The sequence below is a fragment of the Xenopus laevis genome, chromosome 1S (assembly GCF_017654675.1).
Source record: "Xenopus laevis strain J_2021 chromosome 1S, Xenopus_laevis_v10.1, whole genome shotgun sequence".
Classification (NCBI taxonomy): domain Eukaryota; kingdom Metazoa; phylum Chordata; class Amphibia; order Anura; family Pipidae; genus Xenopus; species Xenopus laevis.
The window spans coordinates 113,568,073-113,595,925 of NC_054372.1; the positions used below are offsets into that span (position 1 = coordinate 113,568,073).

The 27,853-nt window shown below is 39.2% G+C and overlaps 2 protein-coding genes and 1 long non-coding RNA gene across 5 annotated transcripts in view; 2 read left to right on the forward strand and 1 right to left on the reverse strand.

Annotated features, from left to right (window-relative positions):
• The first annotated feature begins 248 nt into the window (after positions 1-248).
• Positions 249-4,035, forward strand: cer1.S (cerberus 1, DAN family BMP antagonist S homeolog). Its single transcript, NM_001088331.2, is given in 2 exon segments — positions 249-841; positions 3,243-4,035. Coding segments are annotated over 2 exon segments (813 nt in total). The 5' UTR covers positions 249-313; the 3' UTR covers positions 3,528-4,035.
• A 1,777-nt stretch (positions 4,036-5,812) lies between these two features.
• Positions 5,813-27,853, forward strand: part of zdhhc21.S (zinc finger DHHC-type containing 21 S homeolog) — a 28,155-nt gene continuing 6,114 nt past the window's right edge. Inside the window, exons 1-7 of one of the 3 annotated variants that reach the window (XM_018243800.2) lie at positions 5,821-6,309; positions 8,513-8,721; positions 8,886-8,984; positions 10,985-11,096; positions 13,347-13,485; positions 15,724-15,840; positions 26,265-26,308. In XM_018243800.2, the coding sequence (XP_018099289.1) occupies positions 8,568-8,721; positions 8,886-8,984; positions 10,985-11,096; positions 13,347-13,485; positions 15,724-15,840; positions 26,265-26,308 (665 nt within the window). In that variant the 5' untranslated portion in view covers positions 5,821-6,309; positions 8,513-8,567. Of the gene's footprint in view, positions 6,310-8,512; positions 8,722-8,885; positions 8,985-10,984; positions 11,097-13,346; positions 13,486-15,723; positions 15,841-26,264; positions 26,309-27,853 lie in introns of all 3 variants that reach the window. The other 2 variants (XM_018243797.2, XM_018243796.2) reach the window with 2 other exon arrangements.
• Positions 26,639-27,853, reverse strand: part of LOC121399423 — an 84,025-nt gene continuing 82,810 nt past the window's right edge. The window contains exons 3-4 of the long non-coding RNA XR_005965007.1: positions 26,835-26,926; positions 26,639-26,722 (exon numbers count right to left, since the gene is read on the reverse strand). This is a non-coding gene — a long non-coding RNA (uncharacterized LOC121399423). The remainder of the gene's footprint in view (positions 26,723-26,834; positions 26,927-27,853) is intronic.

A 27,853-nucleotide genomic window follows, 5' to 3' on the forward strand; every position in this document is an offset into this window, starting at 1 on the left:
CATGAAAGGATGTGGTTAATGTGACAATACACTCTTTAACAGGCTTTAACACTTATTCCAAAAGGATAACACAATCAGACCTGGACAGAAATCACCACTGATCTTTTTTCACACGTGCACATCAAGGGGCAGCTAATGGATTCAATTATGTTAATTTATTCTATCACAATTAAAACAAATAATCTACTTTTTGTCCTCCTAGAAGTACTGCAGTTGACAAAGAGGTCCCAGGGTCAGTTTTTCCTCTTTAAAAGCGGCACAGTGCAGGAACAGCAAGTCGCTCAGAAACACTGCAGGGTCTAGATATCATACAATGTTACTAAATGTACTCAGGATCTGTATTATCGTCTGCCTTGTGAATGATGGAGCAGGAAAACACTCAGAAGGACGAGAAAGGACAAAAACATATTCACTTAACAGCAGAGGTTACTTCAGAAAAGAAAGAGGAGCACGTAGGAGCAAGATTCTGCTGGTGAATACTAAAGGTCTTGATGAACCCCACATTGGGCATGGTGATTTTGGCTTAGTAGCTGAACTATTTGATTCCACCAGAACACATACAAACAGAAAAGAGCCAGACATGAACAAAGTCAAGCTTTTCTCAACAGTTGCCCATGGAAACAAAAGTGCAAGAAGAAAAGCTTACAATGGTTCTAGAAGGAATATTTTTTCTCGCCGTTCTTTTGATAAAAGAAATACAGAGGTTACTGAAAAGCCTGGTGCCAAGATGTTCTGGAACAATTTTTTGGTTAAAATGAATGGAGCCCCACAGAATACAAGCCATGGCAGTAAAGCACAGGAAATAATGAAAGAAGCTTGCAAAACCTTGCCCTTCACTCAGGTAAGAATATTTCTATTTCTGGCTATAATTACCCATGTTACCATGTGACTAGTCTACCCATGAAATGGAGGTATGTTCATTGTCCTTAGCAAATATGTCTGTGTGGATGGGAAAAGACGTTTGTATAATATATATAGTGAATAAAATAACCCCTTATTGTTAAATATAAGGATGGTAAATATTAAGTCAATGAAGACTTCCATGACCACATACAGTTCATGGAACTCCGAGGTGACATCTAATATCCTCATATTTTACAACTGGGAATACTTTTTTTTATTAGAATACACAAGTTTAAGTGAATCACATGACAGGAATTACATCACTGAGCACCAATTATAACTGCTGATATATAATTTACATGATATTCATGGCTCTTGTAAATTATGAGGTTATATTGTATAGGGCCATAAACATCCAGTACATTACATATTACAGGTATGGGTGGGATCCATTATCCGGAAACCGTTATCCAGAAAGCTCCAAATTACAGAAAGACCATCTCCCATAGGCTCCATTTTTTAAAAATAATCCACATTTTTTAAAATAATTTCCTTTTTCTCTGTAATAATAAAACCGTACCTTGTACTTGATCCAAACTAAAGGTGGCCATAGATGCAAAGATCCACTCGTTTGGCGATGTTGCCAAATGAGCGGATCTTTCCCCGATATGCCATTAACAGGCATGGCTATATCGGGGGTAATCTGATGGTTTGGCCGTATGGCTGAACGATCAGATTACGATGTGCCATGAGCTCCGGCGGGATCGGTCGGGTCAAAATCAAACCTGACCGATCGACCAAACGAACAATCTCCGCCGGACAAAAGATGTCGGCACACGCCACACACGATCCGAAAATCATACGAATCCTCGATTCGTACGATCGGATCTGTGTGTCTATGGCCACCTTAAGATATAATTAATCCTTATTGGAAGCAAAACCAGCCTATTGGGTTTGTTTAATATTTATATAATTTTCTAGTAGACTTCAGGTATAAAGATCCAAAATATGGATCTTTATCTAGAAAACCCCGAGCATTCTGGATAATAGGTCCCATACCTTAATAATGTACCCTTTTCTAAAATATAAGGATATTAGAAGTCACCTCTAAAATCCATCTTTAAAAATACTCTGCCTTTGGCCTTGTGCCTTTATGTGGTAAATAAAATCTTCAGTGATTTTTAATATCCATATATTGAACACTAGGGGATATACTATACACTTCTATGTTCATATATACAAACATCCCTATTTAGGATACCTAGCTATCATGCCTACATGTTTTTTTGTTTATGTGGGAAACAAGAATGATTTGCTTGTTTGTCACTTATTGCATTTCCTGATACGTATGATACACAACATAATTTCTGTCTTGCACTATGGATGGGATTCAGAGGATAAGCACAAAATGGGTCTCATAAAACATAGGACAGGTTCAGTAAGACTTTGTCTGAAAGGCTGATTTACATTTACTGATTGATTTAGTGTCAGAGTTGCTAAGCAAGTATGTTTTAAATCTTGGCATTATGTTAGGAATTTAGAAAAATGTTGGCTTATGTCCCTTTTAATGCCTGTATTTAAAGTAACAGCACTCTAGTTACATATTTGGTCTGGTAAAACTTGTGTGTATGGTGTTTATACTTGGGTATCATTTATGTAGAGCGAGAGCATTGTGCATGTGTAAATATATTTAAACGGAACAGAGGCATTTGTTTTGGTCACCTTGGTTACATATTCAAACTCATACACATTATAGGATTAGCTTACTTACATCTATTTTATCGTTTGTTATTCTAAACCTCTAACAGGAAAAATTCATACATGCCTTTATTGGCTGCCTGTCCACTGACTCAAAGCACAAAAAAACGGAACAAGCTGTGGGAGAGCTGTTTCTGTTATACATTTAAGATGCCGAGTACTTTACGAGTTAATTAGCAAATCAAGGAGAAATGAGTGTTCCCTCATTAATTTCCACCATCCCACTGTAACACAGCGCACACAAAACCAAGCTAAACAATTACTTATTATACAATTTACAGAACTGTAGAATTCTTGCATGTCATTCCCTGCAATGCACTTTATTCTGGAAGAGGTCTTATTTAAAAGTTATTCCATTTCCAGTACCAATTTGTATATTTCTTGCTGTCTATAGATAAAGCTCTGCTGTTTTTCAGACTGGTTGGCATCATGATGTAAGGGCAATGGGAACACTACACACTTCATTGCAAATACCGTTTAGAATTGTATCTTGCAAATATAGCAGTGTCCTTATTTCAATCAGTTATGTTTTTTCCATATACAAACAGGTTGTGTGGATGCAGCAGTAGTCTGTGATAAAAAGGGCTGTAAAGATTTAATTCCTGTATATAATAAAAAAGTGTTTCATTTTATTTTCCCAGAATATTGTACATGAAAACTGTGACAGGATGGTGATACAGAACAATCTGTGCTTTGGTAAATGCATCTCTCTCCATGTTCCAAATCAGCAAGATCGACGAAATACTTGTTCCCATTGCTTGCCGTCCAAATTTACCCTGAACCACCTGACGCTGAATTGTACTGGATCTAAGAATGTAGTAAAGGTTGTCATGATGGTAGAGGAATGCACGTGTGAAGCTCATAAGAGCAACTTCCACCAAACTGCACAGTTTAACATGGATACATCTACTACCCTGCACCATTAAAAGGACTGTCTGCCATACAGTATGGAAATGCCCATTTGTTGGAATATTCGTTACATGCTATGTATCTAAAGCATTATGTTGCCTTCTGTTTCATATAACCACATGGAATAAGGATTGTATGAATTATAATTAACAAATGGCATTTTGTGTAACATGCAAGATCTCTGTTCCATCAGTTGCAAGATAAAAGGCAATAATTGTTTGACTTTTTTCTACAAAATGAATACCCAAATATATGATAAGATAATGGGGTCAAAACTGTTAAGGGGTAATGTAATAATAGGGACTAACAACCAATCAGCAGGTATGATTTACTGGTCACCTGTTTAAAAGCAAACATCTTATTGGTTGCTATGGGTTACTGCTTCTGGGCAAAATGTGTGCCTCATAGGGGGGTTAGTGTGTTGTGTACTGAATTAATTGTATTTATTTCATTGTTACAATGAAGAGGATGTCTATGTTTATTTCACTTTTATTAATGTACAATAAATGTTCTTGTTTCTTTAAATAAGCAGAAGGTGCAAATGTGATGAGAATAATTTCCAAGCAAGATTATTGGTATAATACCATTATTTTGGAGTAGTATTTCTCAGAACATCTCTGTTTTGTTTTGACTAATAACATTAAATTCAAAATGATGGCAGTTAGATAAAGGGGCACATTAACCCCTGCAACCATTCTGCTGCAGGTAGAACAATAAAAGCAAACATTTGATTGGTTGGCATGGGTTACTGACCAGGTAACCAATATGTTGGTATAATAGTAATGCTGGCCATACATGCTGATATGCCCACCTTGAGTGCCCAACGATTGGATCACAATGCCAAGAATACAGACAGTCGGACTGGCGACTGCTCAAGAAACCGATACTGTCCTCTATCCGACAGGGCTGTTAAACCCACCTGATTGACATTTGCCTGATTTTCGGGCCAGATATCGATTGGGAAAGCCCATCAGAGGGCACCATACACAGTTTAATAATCTGCCGACAGTTTATATCGGCCTATGTATGGCCACCTCAAGACAGTACCAAAAACAAACCCAAAAAATGGTATACCCACTTGTCTACCCCAAGTACAATGAAAAGAGCTTGTGCTAAACAATTTTGCCTATTGTTTTTTTCACAAAAATAATATTTTTATTTAATTCTGAAGCTATAAAACAAAGAAATTGATTCTACTCCAAATTCTCCTGTTTAGCTCAAGAAATACATACACCATGGATATTCCATGATAAAAACAAAAGGCATACACACTCATGTTGAACAAGGGGGTATGCTGAATTTGTCTTTTAAAGATTAGGGGGCAGATTTATCAAGGGTTGAATTTCGAGGGTTAAAAAACCCTCAAATTCGACCCTAGATGTAAAATCCTTAGAATATCGAATTCGAAGGATTTTAGCACAAAAGCTTCGATCGAACGATCGAATTAAAATCGTTCGATGGAACAATGAAATAGTTCGAATCGAAACCATTTTAAGCGATCGATCAACCGATTATTCGACCAAAAAAAACTTAGAAAAGTCCTGGGGAAGGTCCCCATAGGCTAACATTGGACTTCGGTAGCTTTAATTTGGCGAAGTATGAAGACAAAGTTTTTTTTAAAGAGACAGTACTTTAATTATCGAATGGTCGAATGATTTTTACTTCGAATCGTTTGAATCATTCGATCTAATTTGACCAATTCGATGGTCGAAGTACCCAAAAAATTACTTTGAGATTCAAATATTTTTAGATTCAAACTATTCACTCGAGTTTAGTAAATCTGCCCCTAGGTGTAGCGTTCGCTGAGGTCGGGAATGATTACTACCTGACAGCAATGAACTTCTCACAAATTTAGCACCAGTTCACAAACTTTCTGCTGGAATATAGTCTTTTTCTTGGGACTTGAGAAAGACTATATTCCGGCAGAAAGTTTGTGAAGATTCTCATTTATCCAGGTCACGGTATATTTTGTAGAAATAAGTCAAATAAACGGGAATTGCTGTGATTTTGTTGGTCGCTCCTGTCCCCTCCCCTTTATTTGTGCATATTTTCATCATCTGGACTGGAGCAATGGGGATTGGCGCATGGAAAATTTAAAAAATTATTGTATCTCCAGCACATCCCCAGTGTTTTTGTGGGTGTGGTTGGGCAGTATGACGCCGCCCTCAAATCCTGCCACCCTAGGCCCGGGCCTAGGTGGCCTTTCCACAAATCCTGGCCTGCTTGTAGCTCTTGCAGGACTCTAAAATAAATCACTTTTATTTATTAGACATGTATTGCACTAAAGAGTGTGTAGTAAAGGTGGAGTATGTATATTATACAGGTTGTTGGTATTCTGAAGGCGTTCACATGCCCTCATTACTTCCTTATATGTCACAATAGTAACTTGATTTACAACCTCCTGACAAGGAATTCATTTTACAGCAATTACCATAAGGTAACCTCGTATTACTGTTGTTGTTGTTAATAAGAACGGGCGCTTTTTGTTTCCTTCAGAGCACAACTCTAAACAGCTTTGTATTTGGACAACTCTATTAAAAAGACCCCAGGGTGCCAAAGCTCGGATTCAAGTACAGGGTGTTTAGTAACCGGAAGCGAGCAGCGGTAAAACAAGATCTGTGAGGAGCCACTGATTGTGTGAAACCGGCTCGACACGTCACTCCCACTAGGCGGCCACGTGATGCGTCACTGTACTAACTTGTAGTAGTGATGCCATTCTCGCGTGATGAGAGCCGCGGTTTTGTGTAAGACAAGAGGCTAGGATTCTAGGAACCTGCATTTAACAGTTTTGCGAGAGCTGTAAGTAGTGATGTGGGGTTGCGGGATGTGTTTCCCATTCTGGTAGATAAACAATCCTACTGTGGGGTAATGGAAAGACCCCCTATTATTGAATATCCTAGGTTTCAAGCATTCCACGTAATACATGGTATACCTTTAATGTCAGGCGTGGATTGCTGGTTGTTTATAAAGCAACTACGTTTAATCCGTGGAAAATCAGTGAGTGCTGAATTCTGTCGCTAAGAATTACATTTCCCCGTGGCTTTAGTCAAAGGTTATATAGTTACACCTGTCAGATACATGCCCCTTCTTTTTGCTATAGGAAATCAACCCTCCCACAAGGCAATGTCCAATCAGTTGCTGCCTTATCTGAATGGCTTCTTATCATTTGCAGGTGCTGCAAATGTTTGTGGGTAATTCAAAGGGATACTGTCATGGGAAAACATGTTTTTTTCCAAAACACATCAGTTAATAGTGCTGATCCAGCAGAATTCTGCATTGAAATCCAATTCTCAAAAGAGCAAACTGTTTTTTTTTTTTATATTCAACTTTGAAATCTGACATGGGGCTAGACATATTGTCAGTTTCCCAGCTGCCCCAGTCATGTGACTTGTGCCTGCACTTTAGGATGGAACTACTTTCTGGCGGGTTGTTATTTCTCCTACTTAATGTAACTGAATCAGTCTCAGTGGGACTTGGCTTTACTATTAAGTGCTGTTCTTAGATGCTATCTTGTTACCTTCCAATTGTTCTTAGATGCTATCTTGTTACCTTCCAATTGTTCTGTTGTTAGGCTGCTGGGAGGGGGTTGATATCACTCCAACTTGCAGTAAAGTTTATGAGAGCACAAGTCACATGACTGGGGGCAGCTGAGAAATTGACAATATACTAGCCCCATGTCAGATTTCAAAATTGAATTTAACAAAATCTGTTTGCTCTTTTGAAAAAAGGATTTCCGTGCAGAATTCTGCTGGAGCAGCACTATTAACTGATGCATTTTGAAAAAAAACATGTTTTCCCATGACAGTATCCCTTTAACAATGAGAATGTAGCTGCTGGCAGAATATGATCAGTTCTGCTTCAAACCTCACCTGTTGCTAGTCACATGGGGTGGATTATTTATTCTGTATTTTTAGGCAAAATCCTCTTTATGTGTGGTGACAGGGAGTTGACATTAAAGGGGCTGTTCACCTTTAAATGAACTTTGAGTATGATGTAGAGCGTGATATTCAGACAAAATTTGCAATTGGTTGTAATTTTGTTAATATTTGTGTTTTTTGAGTTATTTAGCTTTTTATTCAGTAACTCCAATTTCAGTAATCTGGTTGCTAGGGGCCAAACAACCCTAGCAACCATGCACTGATTTCAATAAAAGATGGGATTATGAATAGGAGAGAGCTTGAATAGAAAGACGAGTAATAAAAAGTCCACTATTTTAGATTCAGCCGAATACCGGGAAGGGGAAAACAAATTTTACTTCCTTGTTTTGTGACAAAAAGTCATGCGATTTCCCTCCCCACCCCTAATTTGCATATGCAAATTCGGTTCGGCCGGGCAAAAGGATTCTGCATTCGGTGCATCCCTAATAAAAAGTAGCAATAAATATACATTTGTAGCATTACATAGCATTTGTTTTCAGTGACCCCTATTTGAAAGGTGAAAACAGTCAGAGGAAGAAGACAAATAATTTAAAAAAATATTAAAAAAAAGACCAGTTGAAAAGTTGCTTTGAAAAAGCCATTCTGTAACATACTTAAAGTTAACTGAAAGGAACGGTAACACCAAAAAATGAAAGTGTTTACCAGCACATTATATTGTCATTCCTTTAAAACACTTTAATTTTTTTGGTGTTACTGTTCATTTAAAGGCGACCCACCCCTTTAAAGTCAATAGCTGCCTACATGGATTACTTCGTAGCAGTATTTGTGTTTTTTTGTACCAGGAGAGAACTCTATGTGCAACATTAACTTTAGAAGTCTAAGAGGTCCAAGATGCTCTGCTCTGAAATGCTGGGTAGAGGTCAATTAAAAAAAAAATGATTTATTATTCTATTTTTCTGGGTAACTCTGTGCCTCAACTTTTATGTAGAAAAATATATTCATCTGATTGTATCTGTATGCATATGATTCTGTCGTACCCACCACTAAACTATAATAAGTAAATGGAATGATTTTAGCCAGGGCTTTTAACCAAGGCTCCTCTCTGTTTGGTATGTTTCTTGCAGGTCTTAACCTAGATTAGACTTTATTGCTCTCTACTGTACCTGGAGACTATGAACAATGGGTCTGTCTCTCCATTTTGTTGTTGACCCTCAGGGATGGTGCTGTGTGGGAGCGATCTTCTTCATCTGGCTCTACAATACTCTGTTTGTTCCAAAGCTGATTCTGTTTCCCCGATTTGAGGAGGGACAGATTTCAGTTGCTGCTATATTGGGTAAGTGTGATGCAAGAGGACTGAATATATGTTCTGTTTTTTTTTTCCTATTAATTCTAATGATAGATTTCTGCAATGTAGGTATTTGTCTAATGGTTGTGCTGTTACTGCGCCAGACTACTGATAACTAGGCTAAATCCTTTTTTCTTTTTCTTTTTTTCCAGCTTACTACCTGACCTCTATCTTTTGTGTTATTTCACTTTTGAGAGCATCAATTGCAGATCCTGGTAAACTTCAAGATAGTCCAAAAATCCCTCTTACAGGTAATATTTGTAGCATATATTTATATGTTTTGGGGAATCCATACTATTTATGCATGGTACTGCCACCCTGGCTGATTTCAGCACTAAGAACAGTACTGGAATCAGTTATTTGAGTGAGCTCTAATTCATTTGCTAGGAAAGGAGCCCCCCTATAAGATATATTTTATCTAACTGTCAATGAATATCTAACACCCAACCGCTGTATGAAGACAGAATAAAGAGAAACAGATGCTGAGAGAGGAATAGTGAACATAACGTGATTATTTCAGAAACAATGCAGAATATTTAATTGTATTTAGAAAGTTTCTTATTTCAATATGATGAAGCTTGTATTACATTTACTTCTTTTAATAAACACAGGTCTTCTTGTGACTTGTGATGCCAAACTGGTCATTTTATAGCTAGTTACTGTTGATATTTGTAGATGGAGTCTTTGGGGTATATTTATCAAAGAGTGAAGTTAGAGATCGCCACAGTCCACTAGCGTGAAATACCGCCTCTCTCCATTCATTTTTATGTGATTTTTAAAGGCGTATTTATTAAATGGTGAACTTTCACACTTGTACTTAAATTACCCTAACAACCATGCACTGATTTGCATAAGAGACTGGAATATGAATAGCAGAGGCCTGTATAGAAAGATGAGTAATACAAAGTAGCAATAACAATACATGTGTAGTCTTACAGAGCTTTTGTTTTTTTAGATGGGGTCAGTGGTCCCCATTTGGAAGCTTAATAGAGTCAGAAGCAAAAGGCAAATAATTAAAAAAACTATAAAAAAATAAATAATGAAGATCAATTGAAAAGTTAGAATTAGCCATTCTATAACACACTAAAAGTTAAAGGGATTCTGTCATGGGTTTTATGATGTAGTTTTTATTTCTACACTACAAATAATTCACTCTACAATATAAAATTTAATTCTTGAACCAGCAAGTGTATTTTTTTTTTTAGTTGTAATATTGGTGTATAGGCCACCATCTTAGGTCATTTGACTTGATCATGTGCTTTCAGAAAGAGCCAGCACTTTAATATGGAACTGCTTTCTGGCAGGCAGTTGTTTTTCCTTCTCAATGTAACTGAATGTGTCGCAGTGGGACCTGGCTTTTTCTATTGAGTGCTTAGATCTACCAAGCAGCTGAAGCATAAGTCACATGACTGGGGTCAGCTGGGAAACTGACAATATGTCTAGCCCTATGTCAGATTTCAAAATTAAATATAAAAAAATCTATTTGCTCTTTCGAGAAACGGATTTCAGTGCAGAATTATGCTGGAGCAGCATTGTTAACTGATGCATTTTGATTTTTTTCCCTTTTAACCTGAATGTGAACCACCCCTTTAATTTGATATAAACTATCTTGCTTAAGTATTCATTTTGGGGGTAAAGTTTTCCTTTAAGAAGAGAAAAATATGTTTTCCTGTAAAAAGTCACCTTGTCATTCTCAGGAAATGTGGGCATTCTGTGGAAACAAAGCACTTGCAGATGTTACATGGTTAATTTCACTAACACTAGTGCTCAAAGAAAGTCACTCTGCTGGTGTTCTGTACATATTGCTTGTGCTAATGATAACCCCTCACTCTACTCTAAGGGCAGAGATGCACACAAAGATTTGAGGAGATTTAGTCGCCTGGCGACAAATCGCCTCTTCTGCCTTCCGCCTTCGCAGGCGGGATGACTCTCGGAGCTCTTCGTTTTCCGAAGTTGCCTCACGAGGAAACTTAAGGCGACTTCAGAAAATGAAGTGCTCCGAGTGCCATCCCAGCGGCAATTTAGATTCTAGCCAACGAGAAGGCTTTTCGGGGAGATTAGTCGCCCGAATTTGTCGACGGGCGACACAGTCTCCCAGAATCTTCGTGTGTGCCTCTGCCCTAAATGGTAGGTTATTATTCCTTTACTCCAGCTACAAACATAGGTTTCTGAACAGTGCAAGAAATGTCATTAGTGAGTGACATGAGTTTATGATAATATATTGATCGTTTTAATCTTGTTTGTCCATCAGAAAAAGAATTATGGGAATTATGTAACAAATGTAATATGATGAGACCAAAGCGATCCCACCACTGCAGTCGATGTGGACACTGTGTCCGAAGAATGGATCATCACTGTCCATGGTAAGGACAAGCCACATACAAGCTGTGTATATTGATACAATACAGATTAATATAGACACATACAAGAGGTTCTTTGCACTCAGCCCATTATCAATATATTTAAGACATTGAGACATTTTTTGCATACAGCTATTAAAAAATGCCTTACCCCTTAAACAAAACAGGGATTGTTTGTCCATATATTGCAATACAGATTTACACCTTTATGTGACTTATTTTTCTGTGTACTGATCATGTTAACATGAAATTGAAACTAAATTTTGAGCAATTTTTAATGTTGTCTTAATGTCTGTGTTATCTGTGTGGAGGATGATGCATTCCGAGGATCGATCTGCTTTGTATGCCATCTGAAATCTATTCCAAAATATACCCTGCATTTCTGCTTCTGTCTTAAAGGGGTTGTAATTGATTTTTATTATTTGTGATTTTGAGTTTAGTTTTTCATTCAGTTTATTCAGCTCTCCAGTTTACAATATCTGCAATCCGGTTGCTAGAGTCCAAATTACCCTAGTAACCATGCATTTATATGAATAAGAGGCTGGAATATGAATAGAAATGAGTTATACAAAGTAGCAATAGCTATAAATGTATACCAAGTTATTGCTAATTGCTAGGTCTATCTATAAAACAAGATTTACCAAACAATTTTTACATTATATATTTCATCTGTAGGTTGTTACTGTAGGGGTTTCTTGGAAAAAGAATGTTATTCTGCTCTTTATTTCCATGTTTCTGGCAGTGCAACTCCTTGGATCTTTTTCCTGCTTACCTAGTTCAACAGAGGGGGCACAGTTTGTCATTTGTATTTTGGAGTTAGGGAGCTGTTTGATTATTGTTATGTTTCTGCCATAGAAGAAACAGGAACAGCATCAGTCATTTTGACAATAGCATGAAAATAAATAAATACCTGATCTTAAAGGGAACCTGTCACACTAAAGTATTATTCCAAATCCTTTTTCTCATGTTAGTTGAACAAAATAAACTTTACTTACACTATGTAAATAATTTAAATTCAATTTCATTCTATCTTGGAATCCACAATCACAGCATATAGGGAGGGGCGATTTTGTTAACACTGTTATTAATGCAAGTTTTGTATGACCCGAAATTTTGTTTATGTGCCAGAATGTGGGAACTAATACTTCTGCCCATATACTGGCTACACAATTAAAAAGCGCGAACAGGGAGCGGGTAATGTGAGGAGTGCAGTGACTCCTTGAAAGTGCAGAGTAGAAAGTGAAAGTAACTGACTTCCACACCTCTATGCCTGAGGCATACATGTGGGGCAGTCAAAATAGGATTGACAGCTCAGATTTTGAAATATATATATATAGGTATGGATGTTTTAGTAAAATGTTTTATGTCTGGATGACAGGTCCCCATTAAAGTTTTTTTAATCTATCTGTATTCCACACATTCATTAGTAGTTTACATTCAGGTGGCCATACACAGGCCGAGTTGGCAGTTGTTTGTGAGTCTGACTGATATCTAACTATAAAATTGGGCAGATATAAATCAGGTAGGTTTGTAAATCTTGGATGAGAATTGCATCAGTGTGTTAATATGGTCCTCGTCCAAAGAACCTCTGTAGGGTGTATGATCCAAATGTTTGCCCCCAAAAAAACTAGAGATGCACCGAATACACTATTTTAGATTCAAAGTAAGACAAATTGCTTGTCCCAGCGTATAAATTCAAAAAGTGTATCGCTGTGAATTCCTAGTTGCCTGTGTCACACTCCCAAAAGGTATGATACTGTAATAAAGTTGTTTTGCACTGCTAATAAAAGAAACACATGCAGTTTGAAAATACTGCTTTGAAGCTGTTTATTCCAACTTTATTACACTATTTTGGATTCGGCCGAACCCCCGAATCCTTTGCGAAGATTCGGCCGAATTTGCATATGCAAATTGGGTGGAAGGGGAAACATTTTTTACTTCCTTGTTTTGTGACAAAAAGGCAATTTCCCTCCCCACCCCTAATTTACATATTCAAATTAGGATTCGGTTCGGGCAGGCAGTAGGATTCGGCCGAATCCTGCTGAAAAAGGCCTAATCCTGGATCCCTAAAAAAAACACATCTGGCAGTATATGGCCAGTTTTATAGTGACGTTTTCCTGTGTCCTTCAACATAAGGTACAGTAGTACAGTATGGTACAGTAGACATTACTGAGGTTTTTCAAAAAACGTGTTTTTATTTCCTCCCAACTGGATGTCTCTTCCTTATTGTCTGTCATTTCCCCCCCCCCACAGGATAAATAACTGTGTTGGAGAAGACAACCATTGGCTGTTCCTGCAGCTCTGTTTCTACACACAGCTTCTCAGTGGCTACACTTTAGTCCTGGATTTCTGCCACTATTATTACTTCTTGCCACTTAAAGCCATTAACTGGGTAATACTTCTTTTATCTATTGCATGTTACTGTTTTTAAATGTTTTTAATCAAACATCCATCCTAATGAGTATTTTTAAGATCACATTTGGTATTGGATGGAAATAAGTTGTTTACTGTAACACTCATTATTTTTATTCTATTTTGTGAATTATTGGCTCACCTTTTTCACTTATCTTGTAACCTTTGCCTTTACACCCCCAAATTGCTTTTTTTGAGGTGAAAGTGAATGTAAGCAAGTAAATCCCTTTCATTTCCACACTTATCTAACAAGGCTAACTTACCGACTACTAACAAACAAGTTGCGGCCAGTTAGGAAGAAACCAGCGCAAGTTGCTTTTATTTTTTTATCTTGTGGTGGAAGAGAGGAATCAGTTTTTGAAATGGATTTTGCCCACAGTAACAGAGTGAAACTCAAGATTTAACTCCCCTATGTTCAATTTACATTCCTATTCCTTTGGCATATAAAGAAGGGTTCCTATACACCAATTTTAAGTAATATGATATGTCATCCCACATATTTCATTACTTTTGTAAGTATAAGTGAAATTGCGGCAACGATCTTTCATATTGTTGATTCAAAATACTTGCACAAAGACAACACTGGAGGGTGCAACAGTAAAGCTACCATTCCTAGCATTTTATCAATGACTAGAACTGCTTTTTTTAAATTAAAGCTTGCTTTCAATGTGTCATTTGCAAATTTGATTGAAGTCAATATATGCATTGTAAGATATACTGTAATAAAACCAAAGTCGTTTTAAATGGGGACCATAGTAATTTAAATGGGATTTTTTGTTTTCTGTGCACCACTAGAAGGTTCTTTCAAGTGCCTTAACAACAGGTTGTAGACGAAGGGATAACGGTATCAAAAATCGATTTGGTTTTTTTTTTTCCTTGATTCAAGAAAAAAACAGTATTTTCTGTAAACTCAAATAGTAGTTATTGAAGAAAAAGAAACGCGATAAGTTGCTAAGAGTCAATGGAAATTATATCTAACATTATTTTGTCAGTTTATTCAAATATTAAAAAATTAATGGAACTATGTGATTCTCATTTGTGTGCAAGGTTTTTTTGCCAAAAAACGTGATCCTGTATATTATGCAACATTTTTTTTTCTTAAGTAGGATAGTGCTTCAGAGGAAAACATGTGATTGCATAAAAAAAAGTAGCCTGCATCTTTTCATTTGCTGTTTTGTGTTTGTGCATTTTCCTCAACCTCAACCTTAAAAATTAGTAAATAAGCATCCTAGTGAAGATTATGGGGTCATGCTGGTCTAACATACAGCAACCTGTAGGTTACTGTCAACAGCAGGTCTAGCAACATGGGTTCCCGATGCACATATCTGTGGATTCAGTATAAGTAGTACAAAGTGATCTTATTCTGCTAACTGAAGCCCGTCTGAAAGGCACATTGCTGCAAATGCAAAAATAAAAAAATTTGAAAACTGAAAGAGGACAGGTTTTGTGTGAAGTATATGTTTGGGTTGCACCAAACCGAGGTTCAATTGGAATCTGGGCCAAATCACGGCACTTATTGTAGGATTCAGAGTTGGACAATTTTTAGAGGGCTATTTATCAGCAGTCTCATTTTAGTGGTTTTAGACAACTAAACTTACTGTAAAACCACAAATGTCTTGACATTTAAAGCACGAATGAAAAAAAGTGCTAAATAATAAAAAAAAAACTTCCGGACAATTCATAGCGAAAAAAAGTGACAACCTTTCCAAATTAATTAAAAATGGTCTAATAGCATTGCCGCAGCTCCCATTGAGTTCTGTGGAAACTTCACAACTTTTTCCTGGCAAATTTTTGTATTGAAGGTTTTCATAATTTTGTCACTTAATAAATCTCAAATTTTTAGGGATCTGTGCAAAAAATAGAAATTGAAATGTTAATAAATAGACACCTTAGTGTTCAGCTGAACTGAATCTGAACATTTCAGGTTATCAGATCATGGCTGGTTTTTTTGCCTGCAATTTATGCAATGATGTTGTTTTTCTCATTTGTTTGCATAAGAGTATGGATTCAGCTTGTGGTCGTCGTGTATCTAGTACCCGGTTATGCACAAATACAAGCATGGTACCATTGATTTTATGATTCCAACTGCATAAGCTTGTAAATGATTATTGCTGGTTGGATAACAGTCCTTTTGGTCATGTTTGTACATAACCACAGATGTTTTCATCTTTTTTTATTTTAACATAATCCTCATCGCTAATAAATTGGTTTCTTGCAGGATATGGTCATATTCAGACATGAACTGGCCTTACTTAGGATATCCACTTTTATGGGCATTGTCATGTTTGGAGGCATGTGCAGTCTTTTCTATACACAAATAATGGGCATATTGACGGTATGTACATTTTGTCTTATACTTTAATAGTGCCTATAAATGTTATATTGTTTTGCATTTTGTTTCTGTAGAATGCAGGTGTGCATACTGAGGTGTTGGGGCTGGAATATAAGCTATACCTACATTTGTCAGTGAAGCCCTGATAAGTGACTTCATAAGTGATTTTGACCATTACCTTTGTTTAAAGTGGAAGGAAACCTAGCCGGCGCAAACCCCCCACCCCCCCTCCCATTTATTGCCCACCCTCCCTCCTCCCCCCTGGCCTACCTGTCCCGCTGGGCAAATGCCCCAAACTTGTTACTTACCCTTCTGCGCAGGTCCAGTCCAGGGAGTTCACAGACGACATCTTCTTCCACGCGATCTTCTTCCTGCTGTGAACGGCGTTTTTCATTTCGCCGGTACGATCTACTGCGCAAGCGCGTGACTTTTGGCACATGCGCAGTAGATCTATACCGGTGAAATGATCCTACTGCGCATGCGCCGTTCAAAGCAGGAAGAAGATCGCGTGGAAGAAGATGTCGTCGGTGAACTCCCTGGACTGGACCTGCGCAGAAGGGTAAGTAACAAGTTAGGGCCATTTGCCCAGCGGGACAGGTAGGCCAGGGGGAGGAGGGAGGGGGGGCAACAAACGGGAGGGGAGGTGGGGGGTTTGCGCCGGCTAGGTTTCCTTCCCCTTTAAGTGAGGGACAGTGTTCACTCCAAAAAAAATTGTTAATGTTGAAAATGCTTCTTTTAAGGCCGGCATGGTTGAGCCAGACTCTGAGGTGGCAGCAGAGCCAGAAGCTTGCAAAAAAAATGGCAGATGATATTCCTGGCTTAAAAGGGCTAGGGGTGAAAAATAAGAATATAACAAGATTTTTATAGTCTGAACCAAACTGCACACCAGGTATATTTGAACAGTCATATTCACAACCATGAACTATGAAAATGTCTAAGTGTTATGATCACAAAGTATGAAATGAATCTCCATGCTGAGCGTCTTATCAATCAAATATAGCTTTGAACCCTTAACATTTTTTGATCTTTTGTACCATGCACTTTATGTTGTGCCAAAGATCCCAACTCTGTGGAAGTGCAGATCTGCCAAAATTAAAGCTAGATTGTGCAGTTGGCTTGCCTGTGGTGCAGTGATTTATAGATCCCTCTGGAGTAGGTTTTGATTAATGAATGGACCATAAGCTTAGTCCTGCCCTCATTTATAATAATCACATTGATGAATGAAGCTAAGAGCGGTTATAGGCATGATGTCACTCAACACAATTTGAAAAATTAGGTATGTAAATTTGAGAAGCACAGCATCCCTTCCCTGGTTTTTATTAGAATTATTTTTTCACTACTTCTGCAACATTAGTTGTACTTCTCCATTTGTAGCTCAGGCATAGATAATTTTACAATGTATTTAGTACCCATTAATTGCTGTGGGATACAACAAAACCAAAAATGACCTTATATTCAAGATGAATATCTAGCCTACGACCCAATCTGCCCTGACCAGCTGTTCAAGTTCTAATATACACCCTCTGAATCTATAAATAAAAATATGCATACATGAAACTTTAACCCCCAAAACCCTAGACAGCAATGGCTCTTTTTAAATAGTTGTAGTTAGCTAGAGGGATAGTGGACAGGACATGCTGATGAAAGACCTTGCTTGTCATTAGTAGGTTTACTCACATTCACACTCAAGCCTTTTTGTATTGGTGATAGGAGTGGGAATAAGTGTTGAGACAGTTGTTTTCTCATGTGTAGATTTAGCTGCAAATTTGCCCTCTGATGTACTGTATTATTATGAAAGGGTATTACATATTTAACTTACCCTGCAGTGCTAACTTCTTAATGTCTCTAGGAATGATCCCTTCTTTTATATTGCTGTGTGCAGCCTGCAGAAGCAGATTATCCATGACCCACATAAAGTAATGACAATTTAGTCAGACACTTCTATAGAAAAGATCTGGTAATCTAATTTCTAAAAGTTAAAAAGGTCCTTCTCTCCTCTTAGCATGACCAGATGTTTCTTTTAGGCTGCATCCCTCAAGAAGATTAATCTTTAGCCTAATTTTAAGGGATTACTGTGATTTGTAGATACAACTCCATTGTAGATAAAAATGCTGGGTTTTGTTATGAGTTCTAGTGAATCATTGCATGTTTTTGTGGGTCTCATAAAGGATTGCCATCAAATAGCTATGCATTTTTACTGCATCTTATCATTATGAACCTCATTTTACTCATGTTATTGATTTTCTGCTGAAAGATGCAGATTTTTTCCCCACCCGCATGGATTTTATACCAATTCATTTTAATTGCCAAGCAACTACTGCTGTATATAGTACCATCCTAAAAACGTGATTAGAATTAACCCAGGTATCAATAATAATATTATTGGAAATGTATAGGGTTCATCCAGAGAAATGTCTTTATTGTTTAATCTCTATACAAAAAAAAAGGCTCCATGGACTGGATTTATATATTCTTAATATTGATATGTTACATTAAATTGATAACTGCAGCAGTGGAAATGTTGACACTGAGTCAACAGCAAAGTCTTTTGACTCTGACAACATGGGCAGAATCATGATAGTAGTTATGGGTTCTCAATAATTCTAATTTATTAATAGAGGAACAAATGCAGTCAAATGTGAATAAATCTTTTTTTTCCTTAGGATTCAGTTAAATCAATAGAATACATTAGATGAAATAGATCAGAAGTCACTTGGCTATGAAATACACATGCACTCCAACTGGGCACTCTTTACTCGTGGCTCCCTCAACAGCCTTTGGGTTTGCTATTTCTATATTCCTGTGTCTGCATTTAGAATCCTTTGTGGGAATAAGTCCAGATTTATTTCAGTGCAGTAAGCCATGAATAGGATACCAAGTGGCTGATTTATTAAGGGTCAAATTGAAAATTTGAATTATTTTTCTAAAAAAAATTTGGTCAAAACTCTCAAATTCAAACTGTGATTTGAGTTTTTATTCGAATTTTGAGATTTATCATACTCTGACCCTTTAAGAACTCAAATTCGACTATTTGCCACCTAAAACCTGCCAAGTTCATGTATAAACCAATGGGAGACGTCCAGGGACCAATTTGGACATGTTAGTAGCCTTCCTGACATTCAAGTTTTTTTCTGAGAAAAAACTCTAATCTTTTTAAGTCAAATTTGATTCGAGTTTTCAAGTCTGAATTTTATATATTTGATTGTTTTTATAAATAACCCCCCAGAATGCTCTGAATTATGGGAAGCCCATCTCCCATAGAGTAAATTTTAAGAAAATAATTCTAATTTTTAAATTGATTTCCTTTTTCTCTGTAATAATTAAACAGAACTTCGTACTTGATGGTAATTAAGTTGCATGAATTCATACTGATGGTTGAACAATCCCATTGGGTTTATTTAATGGTTAAATGATTTTCAGCAGACTTATGGTATGGTGATTCAAATTAATGAAAGATCCCGTATCCAGGAAACCCCAGGTCCCAAGCATTTCAGATAATAGATCTTCTACATATAATATAAAATATAATTATCTCCATTAAAGTGATACTGAAAAATTGCAAATAGGGGGGCGGAGCCTAACCTTCCATGTGAGCGGTACGTTTGCTCAGGAGCTCTCCATTCCCTAGCCCAGAAAGGTGTACAAATTAAGCACATCCCGACGCAACTCAGCACGATTACTGCAGCCCACTATCCCGAGAGCAGATGGGTCCCAAGAATCCGGCGAAAAAGGACTCCAAAAAGGTGTCGGAGTTCTTTGCAGAACGTAACACCAGGCAGTCGGGCGCCATCTTGGACCACCACGCTGATGTGCATGCAGACTCTGGCCTAACTGCTTCCCCGGTCACAGCAGCTGAGATTAAAGGCATGCTTACGGAGCTCAGAACAACACTCCAACATGACTTTAAGCTGTTTTCCGCTGAAATTAAGCGTGAGGTACGGGACCTCGCGGAACGCACCGACCACTTGGAACGCAAGATGGCGGAGTTCACCACTGCGCATAATGCGGTTGCTGATACGCAACAGATTATGGAGAAGGAAGTGGCGCGCCTTACCGATAAGGTTGCAGACCTTGAAGATAGGTCCCGGCGCTGCAACATTCGCATAAGGGGCATCCCGGAAGACGTTAAACCGGAGGCGCTTGAGGCCTACTTTATGGATCTCCTCAAGGCTCTTTTACCGGAGGCACCCCTGATAGATCTGACCGTTGACCGCATTCATCGGGTCCCCAAGCCCAGGACGGCGCCTGAGGCGGCGCCCAGGGACGTTCTTACTAAGCTGCATTTCTTTAAAACGAAAGAACGAGTCCTGATGCTAGCCAGGAAGCGGGACACTTGGCCAGACAAATATAAAACTCTGGAACTGTTTACCGATCTTTCTGTTGCTACCCTTGCTAAACGGAGGACATTCCTTGAAACTACGAGGTCCCTAAGGGAACATAAAATCCCCTATAGATGGGCCTACCCTACGAAACTTATTGTACTACGGAATGGAGTCTCCTACACCTTTGCCTCACCTGACGAGGCTAAGAAAACGACGTTCAAGTGGACCCACAGAGAGTCGGCCGCAGGTGACAAGACAGAAGCTCTCATCCTAGCAGGACCCCCTTCTCCTCAGACGCGCCTGGACACAGACTGGGAAGCCGCTTAGTCCCTGCTATTCCACATCTCTACCACCTTCTTCTTTTGATGGCTGAGAAGCGTACGGGACAAATATGACCCCGAGTCTGGGCTGGGAAGGAACACCAACACCTGCTCTCCTCTCCCCCCCCACTATCCCTGTTGTTTTACGGGACCCTCAGCAGCGATGACAACACTGAGACCGCTGCCGTTGCTGGACACTTTTCCTCCGGTTGAGGAACTACAGTTTACTGATTCAGGTTATTTTTTGGTTGTGTTTTTACTGTACTGTTATGCTCTTTATCCTCATGGTGATATGATAATCCAGACCAGGGTGTTCGTATCTTTGATCCCAACTCTCTCTTTCCCCTATGCTGCTGTCTTAATATGGAGGTATGCTACTGCTTGTTTTCCTATACACAATGATGGTTCGTTTTCTTACACATAATGTCAGGGGTCTTAATACCCCCCAGAAACGTAATTTAATGCTAAAAGAGGCGAGCAGATTACGGGCAGATATCCTGTTCATTCAAGAAACCCACTTTTCTAAGCGCAATCCCCCTAAATTCTATTCTAGAAACTACCCACATGTTTTCCATTCTTGCGCTAATACTAAATCTAAGGGAGTTTCCATGTTTTTCTCCAAACACGTCACGCTAGATGTACATAAACATTTATCGGACTCGAATGGCAGATATCAGGTGGTGATCTGCTCGCTCAATGGTCAGGTATATACCTTGCTAAATTTGTACGCCCCTAATGAACATCAGGACACATTTGTGCGTAAGGTGCTGAATTTGGTTCATGACATGAAAAGGGGACGCCTTGTGGTAGCAGGAGATTTCAACATGGCCTTAAACCAATCGCTTGATACCCAAAGACCATTGGGGAAATCCCCCCCTCCACTTTCCTTGCGTATAGCCCATAAACTGGAAGAATGTATCTCAGAAAATGCTCTGTTTGATGTCTGGAGGGCATACAATCATAATGCTAGAGACTATACATACTATTCTCCGAGGCATGACTCCTACTCTCGGATCGACCTGATTTTAGCTGACTCCCAAACCACTAACGCATTATTGAATGCATTTATTACGACTCGCTCCTGGTCAGACCACGCACCTGTCATTGCCGATTTTACGGCACACCAAGATCAGGTCCGATCCGGAGTTTGGAGAATCAATGACTCTCTGCTGGTCAATCTAGATCACAGACAAAAGATAACCGATCATCTGACTGACTACTTTAAACTTAATGAAGCCCCAGAACTGACTCCGCAAGCAGTGTGGCTGGCCCACAAAGCTGTACTTAGGGGTGACTTAATTAATCTTAGCAAACAAGTGAAGCGTTCTAGAGAAGCTCAACAGGTGATGCTAGAGGACCAATTAAAAAACGTTGAAAACTCCCGACTCTCTGCTTCCCCCCCTACTCAGCAAAAACTTTTGCAACAACAGGCGGATGATCTTAGGATACAACTCCATAAGGTGCAGTTAGCTCGGACGGAATATAGGCTCAAACTTCTCAAACTAAAATATTACACTAGGGGTAATAAAGCAAACAAATTGCTGACCCATAGACTCAAGGGTATGCAAGCCCAGGCCCGAATTAAATCTATTACTCATAAGGGGGTACTTCTTACTAGTCCAAAAGACATAGCTGAATCCTTTGTGGAATACTATAGGGGGCTCTACAACCTGACCCGAAACGCCCATGATCATATCCCCACGCGACAGGAGATTGCTTCCTTTTTAGATTCGGTCCCACTACCCTCGCTCACTAGTCAACAGATAGAGACCCTTAATGATCCCTTTACTGAAGAGGAAGTTTCGGCTACGATTAAGACCCTAAAAAACGGCAAGTCCCCTGGTCCGGATGGATACTCAAATGATTATTATAAGACATTCGCACATATTTTGGTACCTAAACTCACTAAACTTTTTAACTATTGGGTCGAAACCAACAACATTAGCTCGGAATTTCTTGCTGCCCATATTGTCACCATCCCGAAGCCAGGCAAAGCCCCAGATAAATGCACTAACTACAGGCCAATTGCACTTCTTAATACAGACATCAAGATTTACGCCAAAATTTTGGCATCGAGATTCGCACCACTACTTCCAACCTTAATTGATAATGATCAAGTGGGATTTATTCTTGGGAGGCAAGCCCCCGACAATACCAGGAAACTATTAAATCTAATTCATATTGCTGACCGGGAGTCTACTCCATTCCTGGCTCTGTCGTTGGATGCGGAGAAGGCATTCGACAGGGTAAATTGGTCTTACATGAATATGGTCCTGGAAAAAACTGGACTCCAGGGTAACTTCTTAAAAGCCATATTGCTTCTCTATACTAAGCCGTCTGCTAGAGTAAGAATTCCGGGTGCTCTGTCGGATGCCTTCGACATAACCAACGGCACGAGACAGGGATGTCCCCTGTCGCCCCTCATCTTTGCCTTAATGGTGGAGCCTTTAGCGGCAAAAATACGACTACACCCGGGGATAGAGGGACTTAGGGTGGCAGCTTCTCATCACAAGATAGGGTTATTCGCGGACGATATTGTCATGACCATCTCTAACCCGACTTCGTCATTGCCCTTTCTTATGAATGAACTTCAGACTTTCCAGCGCATTTCTTATTATAAGATCAATCAGGATAAAACGCAAGCCCTCTCCATAGGCCTGCCTCATTCAGTTGTAACCCAGGTTAAATTGCATTATCAGTTTGACTGGAGAACCACTTATTTTACCTACCTCGGTGTTAAGATTCCTAAAACCCTGAACCAGGTATTCAAGATAAACTACTTGCCCTTACTGCAGTCGATCAAGGCTGACTGCAGTAAATGGCAAAAGTTGGAAATTTCATGGTTGGGTAGAATTGTTACCACTAAAATGACTATTCTGCCACGCATTCTCTACCTATTTCGAACCTTACAAGTGCAGATGCCCCAGTCTTTTTTAGCAGATCTCCAGAAAACTATTAGACACTTCATCTGGGATGGCAAGAAGCCCAGAATTGCTCTACGAACGCTTCAGCTCCCCACATCCTCAGGAGGCCTGGGAATCCCCAATATCTCTCTCTATCACAAGGCGTCTCTTCTTGAAAATGTGGTTAGACTACACAGTGCTTTGGGCCGTAGGAAATGGGTGGACATCGAGCTATCTTATATAGCGGGGTATAGAATAGCAGAACTATTATGGATACCACTCAAGGCTAGGCCGCCCCTTCCTGACATACTTCAGACCACGGACCTTCTTTTGAAATGTTGGGATAGACTTCATAAACACTATGGCTTTGGGGAATTCCCGTCCACTCTTACACCAATCTCTGCAATTAAATTGCTGATTCCAGACATACATTTGTCAGAGTTTACTACTAAGGGCATCACATCACTTGGGGACCTTTACTTTGCTAATACACAGAGGCCTTTTGAAGACCTCCAGAGAAAGTATTTATTATCGGACAATGCGAGATTCCCACTGATGCAAATTAACCATCTACTGCAGTCGCATCTCCAAAGCCCTAAATCCATCAGGAGGTCTACGCTCATGGAACTTCTCTGTAGGGAGAGTGTTTACGGAAAAGGGGTGTTATCCGATTGTTATAAGTTGCTCCTGCAGAAAGATCCTGAACTTAAACTTCTTTACCAAATGAGATGGGAACAAGACCTCAATCTTCATCTCACCCCTCAACAATGGGACAGAATATTTTTAGCATCCCAGGGTGCCACGAGATGCACTAATCATATAGAAATAAATAAAAAAGTGTTGTTCCGATGGCACCTTACTCCTGTGAAAATTCACAGTATTAACCCTAACTACAGCGACAAATGTTGGAGAGGATGCGATACCCCTGGTACTTTATACCATATGTGGTGGGAATGCCCTCAGGTATTGTTGTTCTGGCAATCGATATTTGCATTCCTGCAAGCTGAACTACACTGGACTTTACCTTTTGAGCCTCAAATAGCCTTGCTTAATGCCCTTCCTTCTTCTGTGAAGCCGCCTCAACGGAAGTTACTGTTCCAAATTTTTACTGCTGCTGCCACAATCATTTCGAGAAAGTGGAAACTGAACTCTACCTTTTCTCTTCAGGAGCTATTTACACTAATTTCAACTCATGAACAGATGGAGGAGATGGCGTCTACCAACGAGAACAAGAGGGAAGCTCATGAGGTCATTTGGTCACCTTGGAAGCTCTTTAGGGCGACTAACCCCACCACACAGCAAACCCTACATTAGACCCACTCTACGTCCCTATTCCAACTTAGTGCAACAGCTATATCACCTTGACAGGGAGAGTACCCCTTAGATCTGCATATGTTCTCTCCTGGATCATTAAAAGAACATAACAGTTCAGAGCATAACAGTTAACCTTTTCTTTTTTTCTTTTCTTTCCTCTGTTTTCTTTTATGTGTTTTCATGCTTATCCTTTATTGTGATTTCACTGTAACCGGAATAATGACTCATGTCTCTGTGGTGATTTGCATTTTTATATTTTATTGCACTCGGAGCATTGTGTTCCAGACATACAGCCTTTCTTTTGTTATCGCTGTTTGTGAAATTCAATAAAGCATTTCTCTGGTTAAAAAAATTGCAAATAGATAGAAATGTGTCAGGACCACTGGGCATGATGTTGACTTGAGTTTACTCTGAGGATAGTGAGCTGCTGGAGCAGTGCTTCCTTCCTCCACACTGGGCTGGGCTGAGATCCTTCAGTAGGCTGGACGACAAATTAAAACAGTATTCATACCTATTGAAGGATCTAATGCAGACAGTATCCAGGGATATTATGACCATTTTTGACAAATAGAAACCAAATACAGCTAATTTATAAGATATGGTACTGCTGTGTGCTAATGTTTTATATGCAAAACTTGCTCTCTTGGATGCATGCAAACTCCTCTATATCAAACTGGCTGAAATATTGAACCAATTATTCATTTAAATATTTTTGATAAAGCAGTAGTACAAAAAGAGTTGTCTATAGAAATGGTTTGCCTTCAGATGTTTGCAGTAAAAAGTTATATACAATGAAACTTTAGGTTTGCTGGGCTTTACATCAAGTATTATTGGATCTTGTCATAACCCTTTTATGGCTGATGTAAACTTAAAACATTTAACATTTCCATTTTTGTAGACCTAGTTGCACAGTGCTATATGTGCCTTTGCAATCATTCTTACCCCTGCCTGTATTATCCTGTAATAAACACACACACACCGTTGTTATGTGTTAAGATAAATTGATAGAAGTACCAATGCAATAAAGATATGTACACACACCACTAGTTTATGATGGATTACCAATTCGATGACATGGGCATGCATGTTCTACATTTTGTATCCTGTGTACATTTGCAATATTTTTGTCTTCTTAGTGTTATATTTGCCAGGCCAGTTCTATTTATGTACCCTCTTTTGCTGAACTGTCAATTGAAGCTGAACTTTATGCATTAACACAAAGCCACTATAAAGTAAATGGGTCTTTTCAATCAAACACATTTTACGGGTAGTGTGTGTGTGTGTGTTAAAGGTTTCTAATCTTGTGGCTGCTTTATTCTCGATAAAAAGGCAACAGCCAGTGTTTTTGCTACAACTGCCAAAGTACATTCTTAGAAACACCCCAGCATGCCAAGTTTTCATGGCAACACGGACTAACAAGTCATCATAGTGTTAATTAGAGCTGCTCTAATTAAGCTTTAATCAATGAAGCTTTGACCCAGACAACCTTTCTCTGCAACACTTGCTGCATATAGCCTTTATTGTGTTAATGCACATTTTGAGTTTTGGATATTGCTCTTGTTTTGCAGGATACGACGACTATAGAAAAAATGGCAAACTGCTGTGATGAAATGTATGTACTGGATAAGTATATTTCTATGGGGAAAAAGTTCTTTGATATGCAGAGTCTGTCCATTTTGAAAACCTCTTTTGCTAGACTACAACTTGCGTCCATGTTCCAAAGGTTATAACCATTGCTTTGTTGGATGCTTTTGTTTGTGTTGGAAGATCAACATCCGGGGATCCTGGCAAGGAGTTCCCTTGGTTTTTCAAACTTTTCACGCAGATTATGCTTGAACACATTTTTCATTTAAATTTAAAATTTTTTGTCCAGACCCATTTTCCCAACTGTTCATGTTTTTTCAATAACATGAACAGTTGGGAAACGATTTTTTAAATGTACAATTTGTCCATCAAATAAAATGTCCATTTCAAGCGATATCGTCTAGTTGAAGCTGGAAATCTGTGAGTAGCTGCCTGCTTGACCCTGCAAACCATTAGACAATGGATACATAAACAATGAAAATGTTGTAACCTGATTTTCTTACCGATGTCGTACGAAAAATTGTTAAATGCATGATCATTCTGTGCCCACTTACCTCACAATAATTTGACTGATTTGTCGGATCACACTAAAATTGGTCATCAGGGAGAGACTGATTTCTCCATTTTCTGGATTTCTTGAGTAAACCTAAAGGTATTAGGATATTCGTTAAATGGGGAAATACAGGAGCTCAACATGTGCTGTATTTTTCTGTGTGTATTCACTAAAACATATTCTCATAGGTCTACACCAGGGGTGTCCAAACTACGGCCCCCGGGCCAAATTGGGCCCGATATCCATTTTTAAAAATCCCTCCCAGCCCAGCCAGGAAAAAAAACTTTCTAACCACGGCGTCATTGGGGGGCGGAACCTACAGTGCTTTAGTTTCTGAGACTCTGAGAAGCGTGTTAGAAGTCCTAAACTCCGCCCTCCCCGTGACTGGAGTTTAGTGTAGTGCGGGGGGCGCCAGTAAACAAGTGGAAGCATGGATCCATCCACTTCTACGCTGCTGCCAAACCTGGGCTGGATCCCGGTGCTGTTCATCAAGGCAGTGGCCTGCCTGTTAAATGCTGTTTGTGCTGGAACTGTGTGAATCTGATGATCTGTGAGTAACTGCTTCGTGCTTGGCTTGGGGGAGGGGTGGATTTAGGGAGGCTGCAGCCGGGCAAGGGAGACCTTACTGTGTCAGTTACAGGTCGAGTGTGTGAGTTAGTGTGTGTATCTGTCTGTATGTGTAAGAAAAAGAGGCCTGGCACACGGAGCAAGTTAAACCGGGGTCCTACCCCCTGGTGTGTTTATTGCATCAACAACGTTTCGGAGGGCGTTCCCCCTTCGTCAGGTGACGAAGGGGGAACGCCCTCCGAAACGTTGTTGATGCAATAAACACACCAGGGGTAGGACCCCGGTTTAACTTGCTCCGTGTGCCAGGCCTCTTTTTCTTACAGTGTTCGATTTGGGAGTGCCGTCTCCCTCAGGTCTTGGGCACCAGCGTCATCTAACGAAGGGCCTGAGTGTGCGCGTGGTCTCTGTGTATGTCTGTCTGTATGTGTGTCACTGTGTGTGTGTCTGTATGTG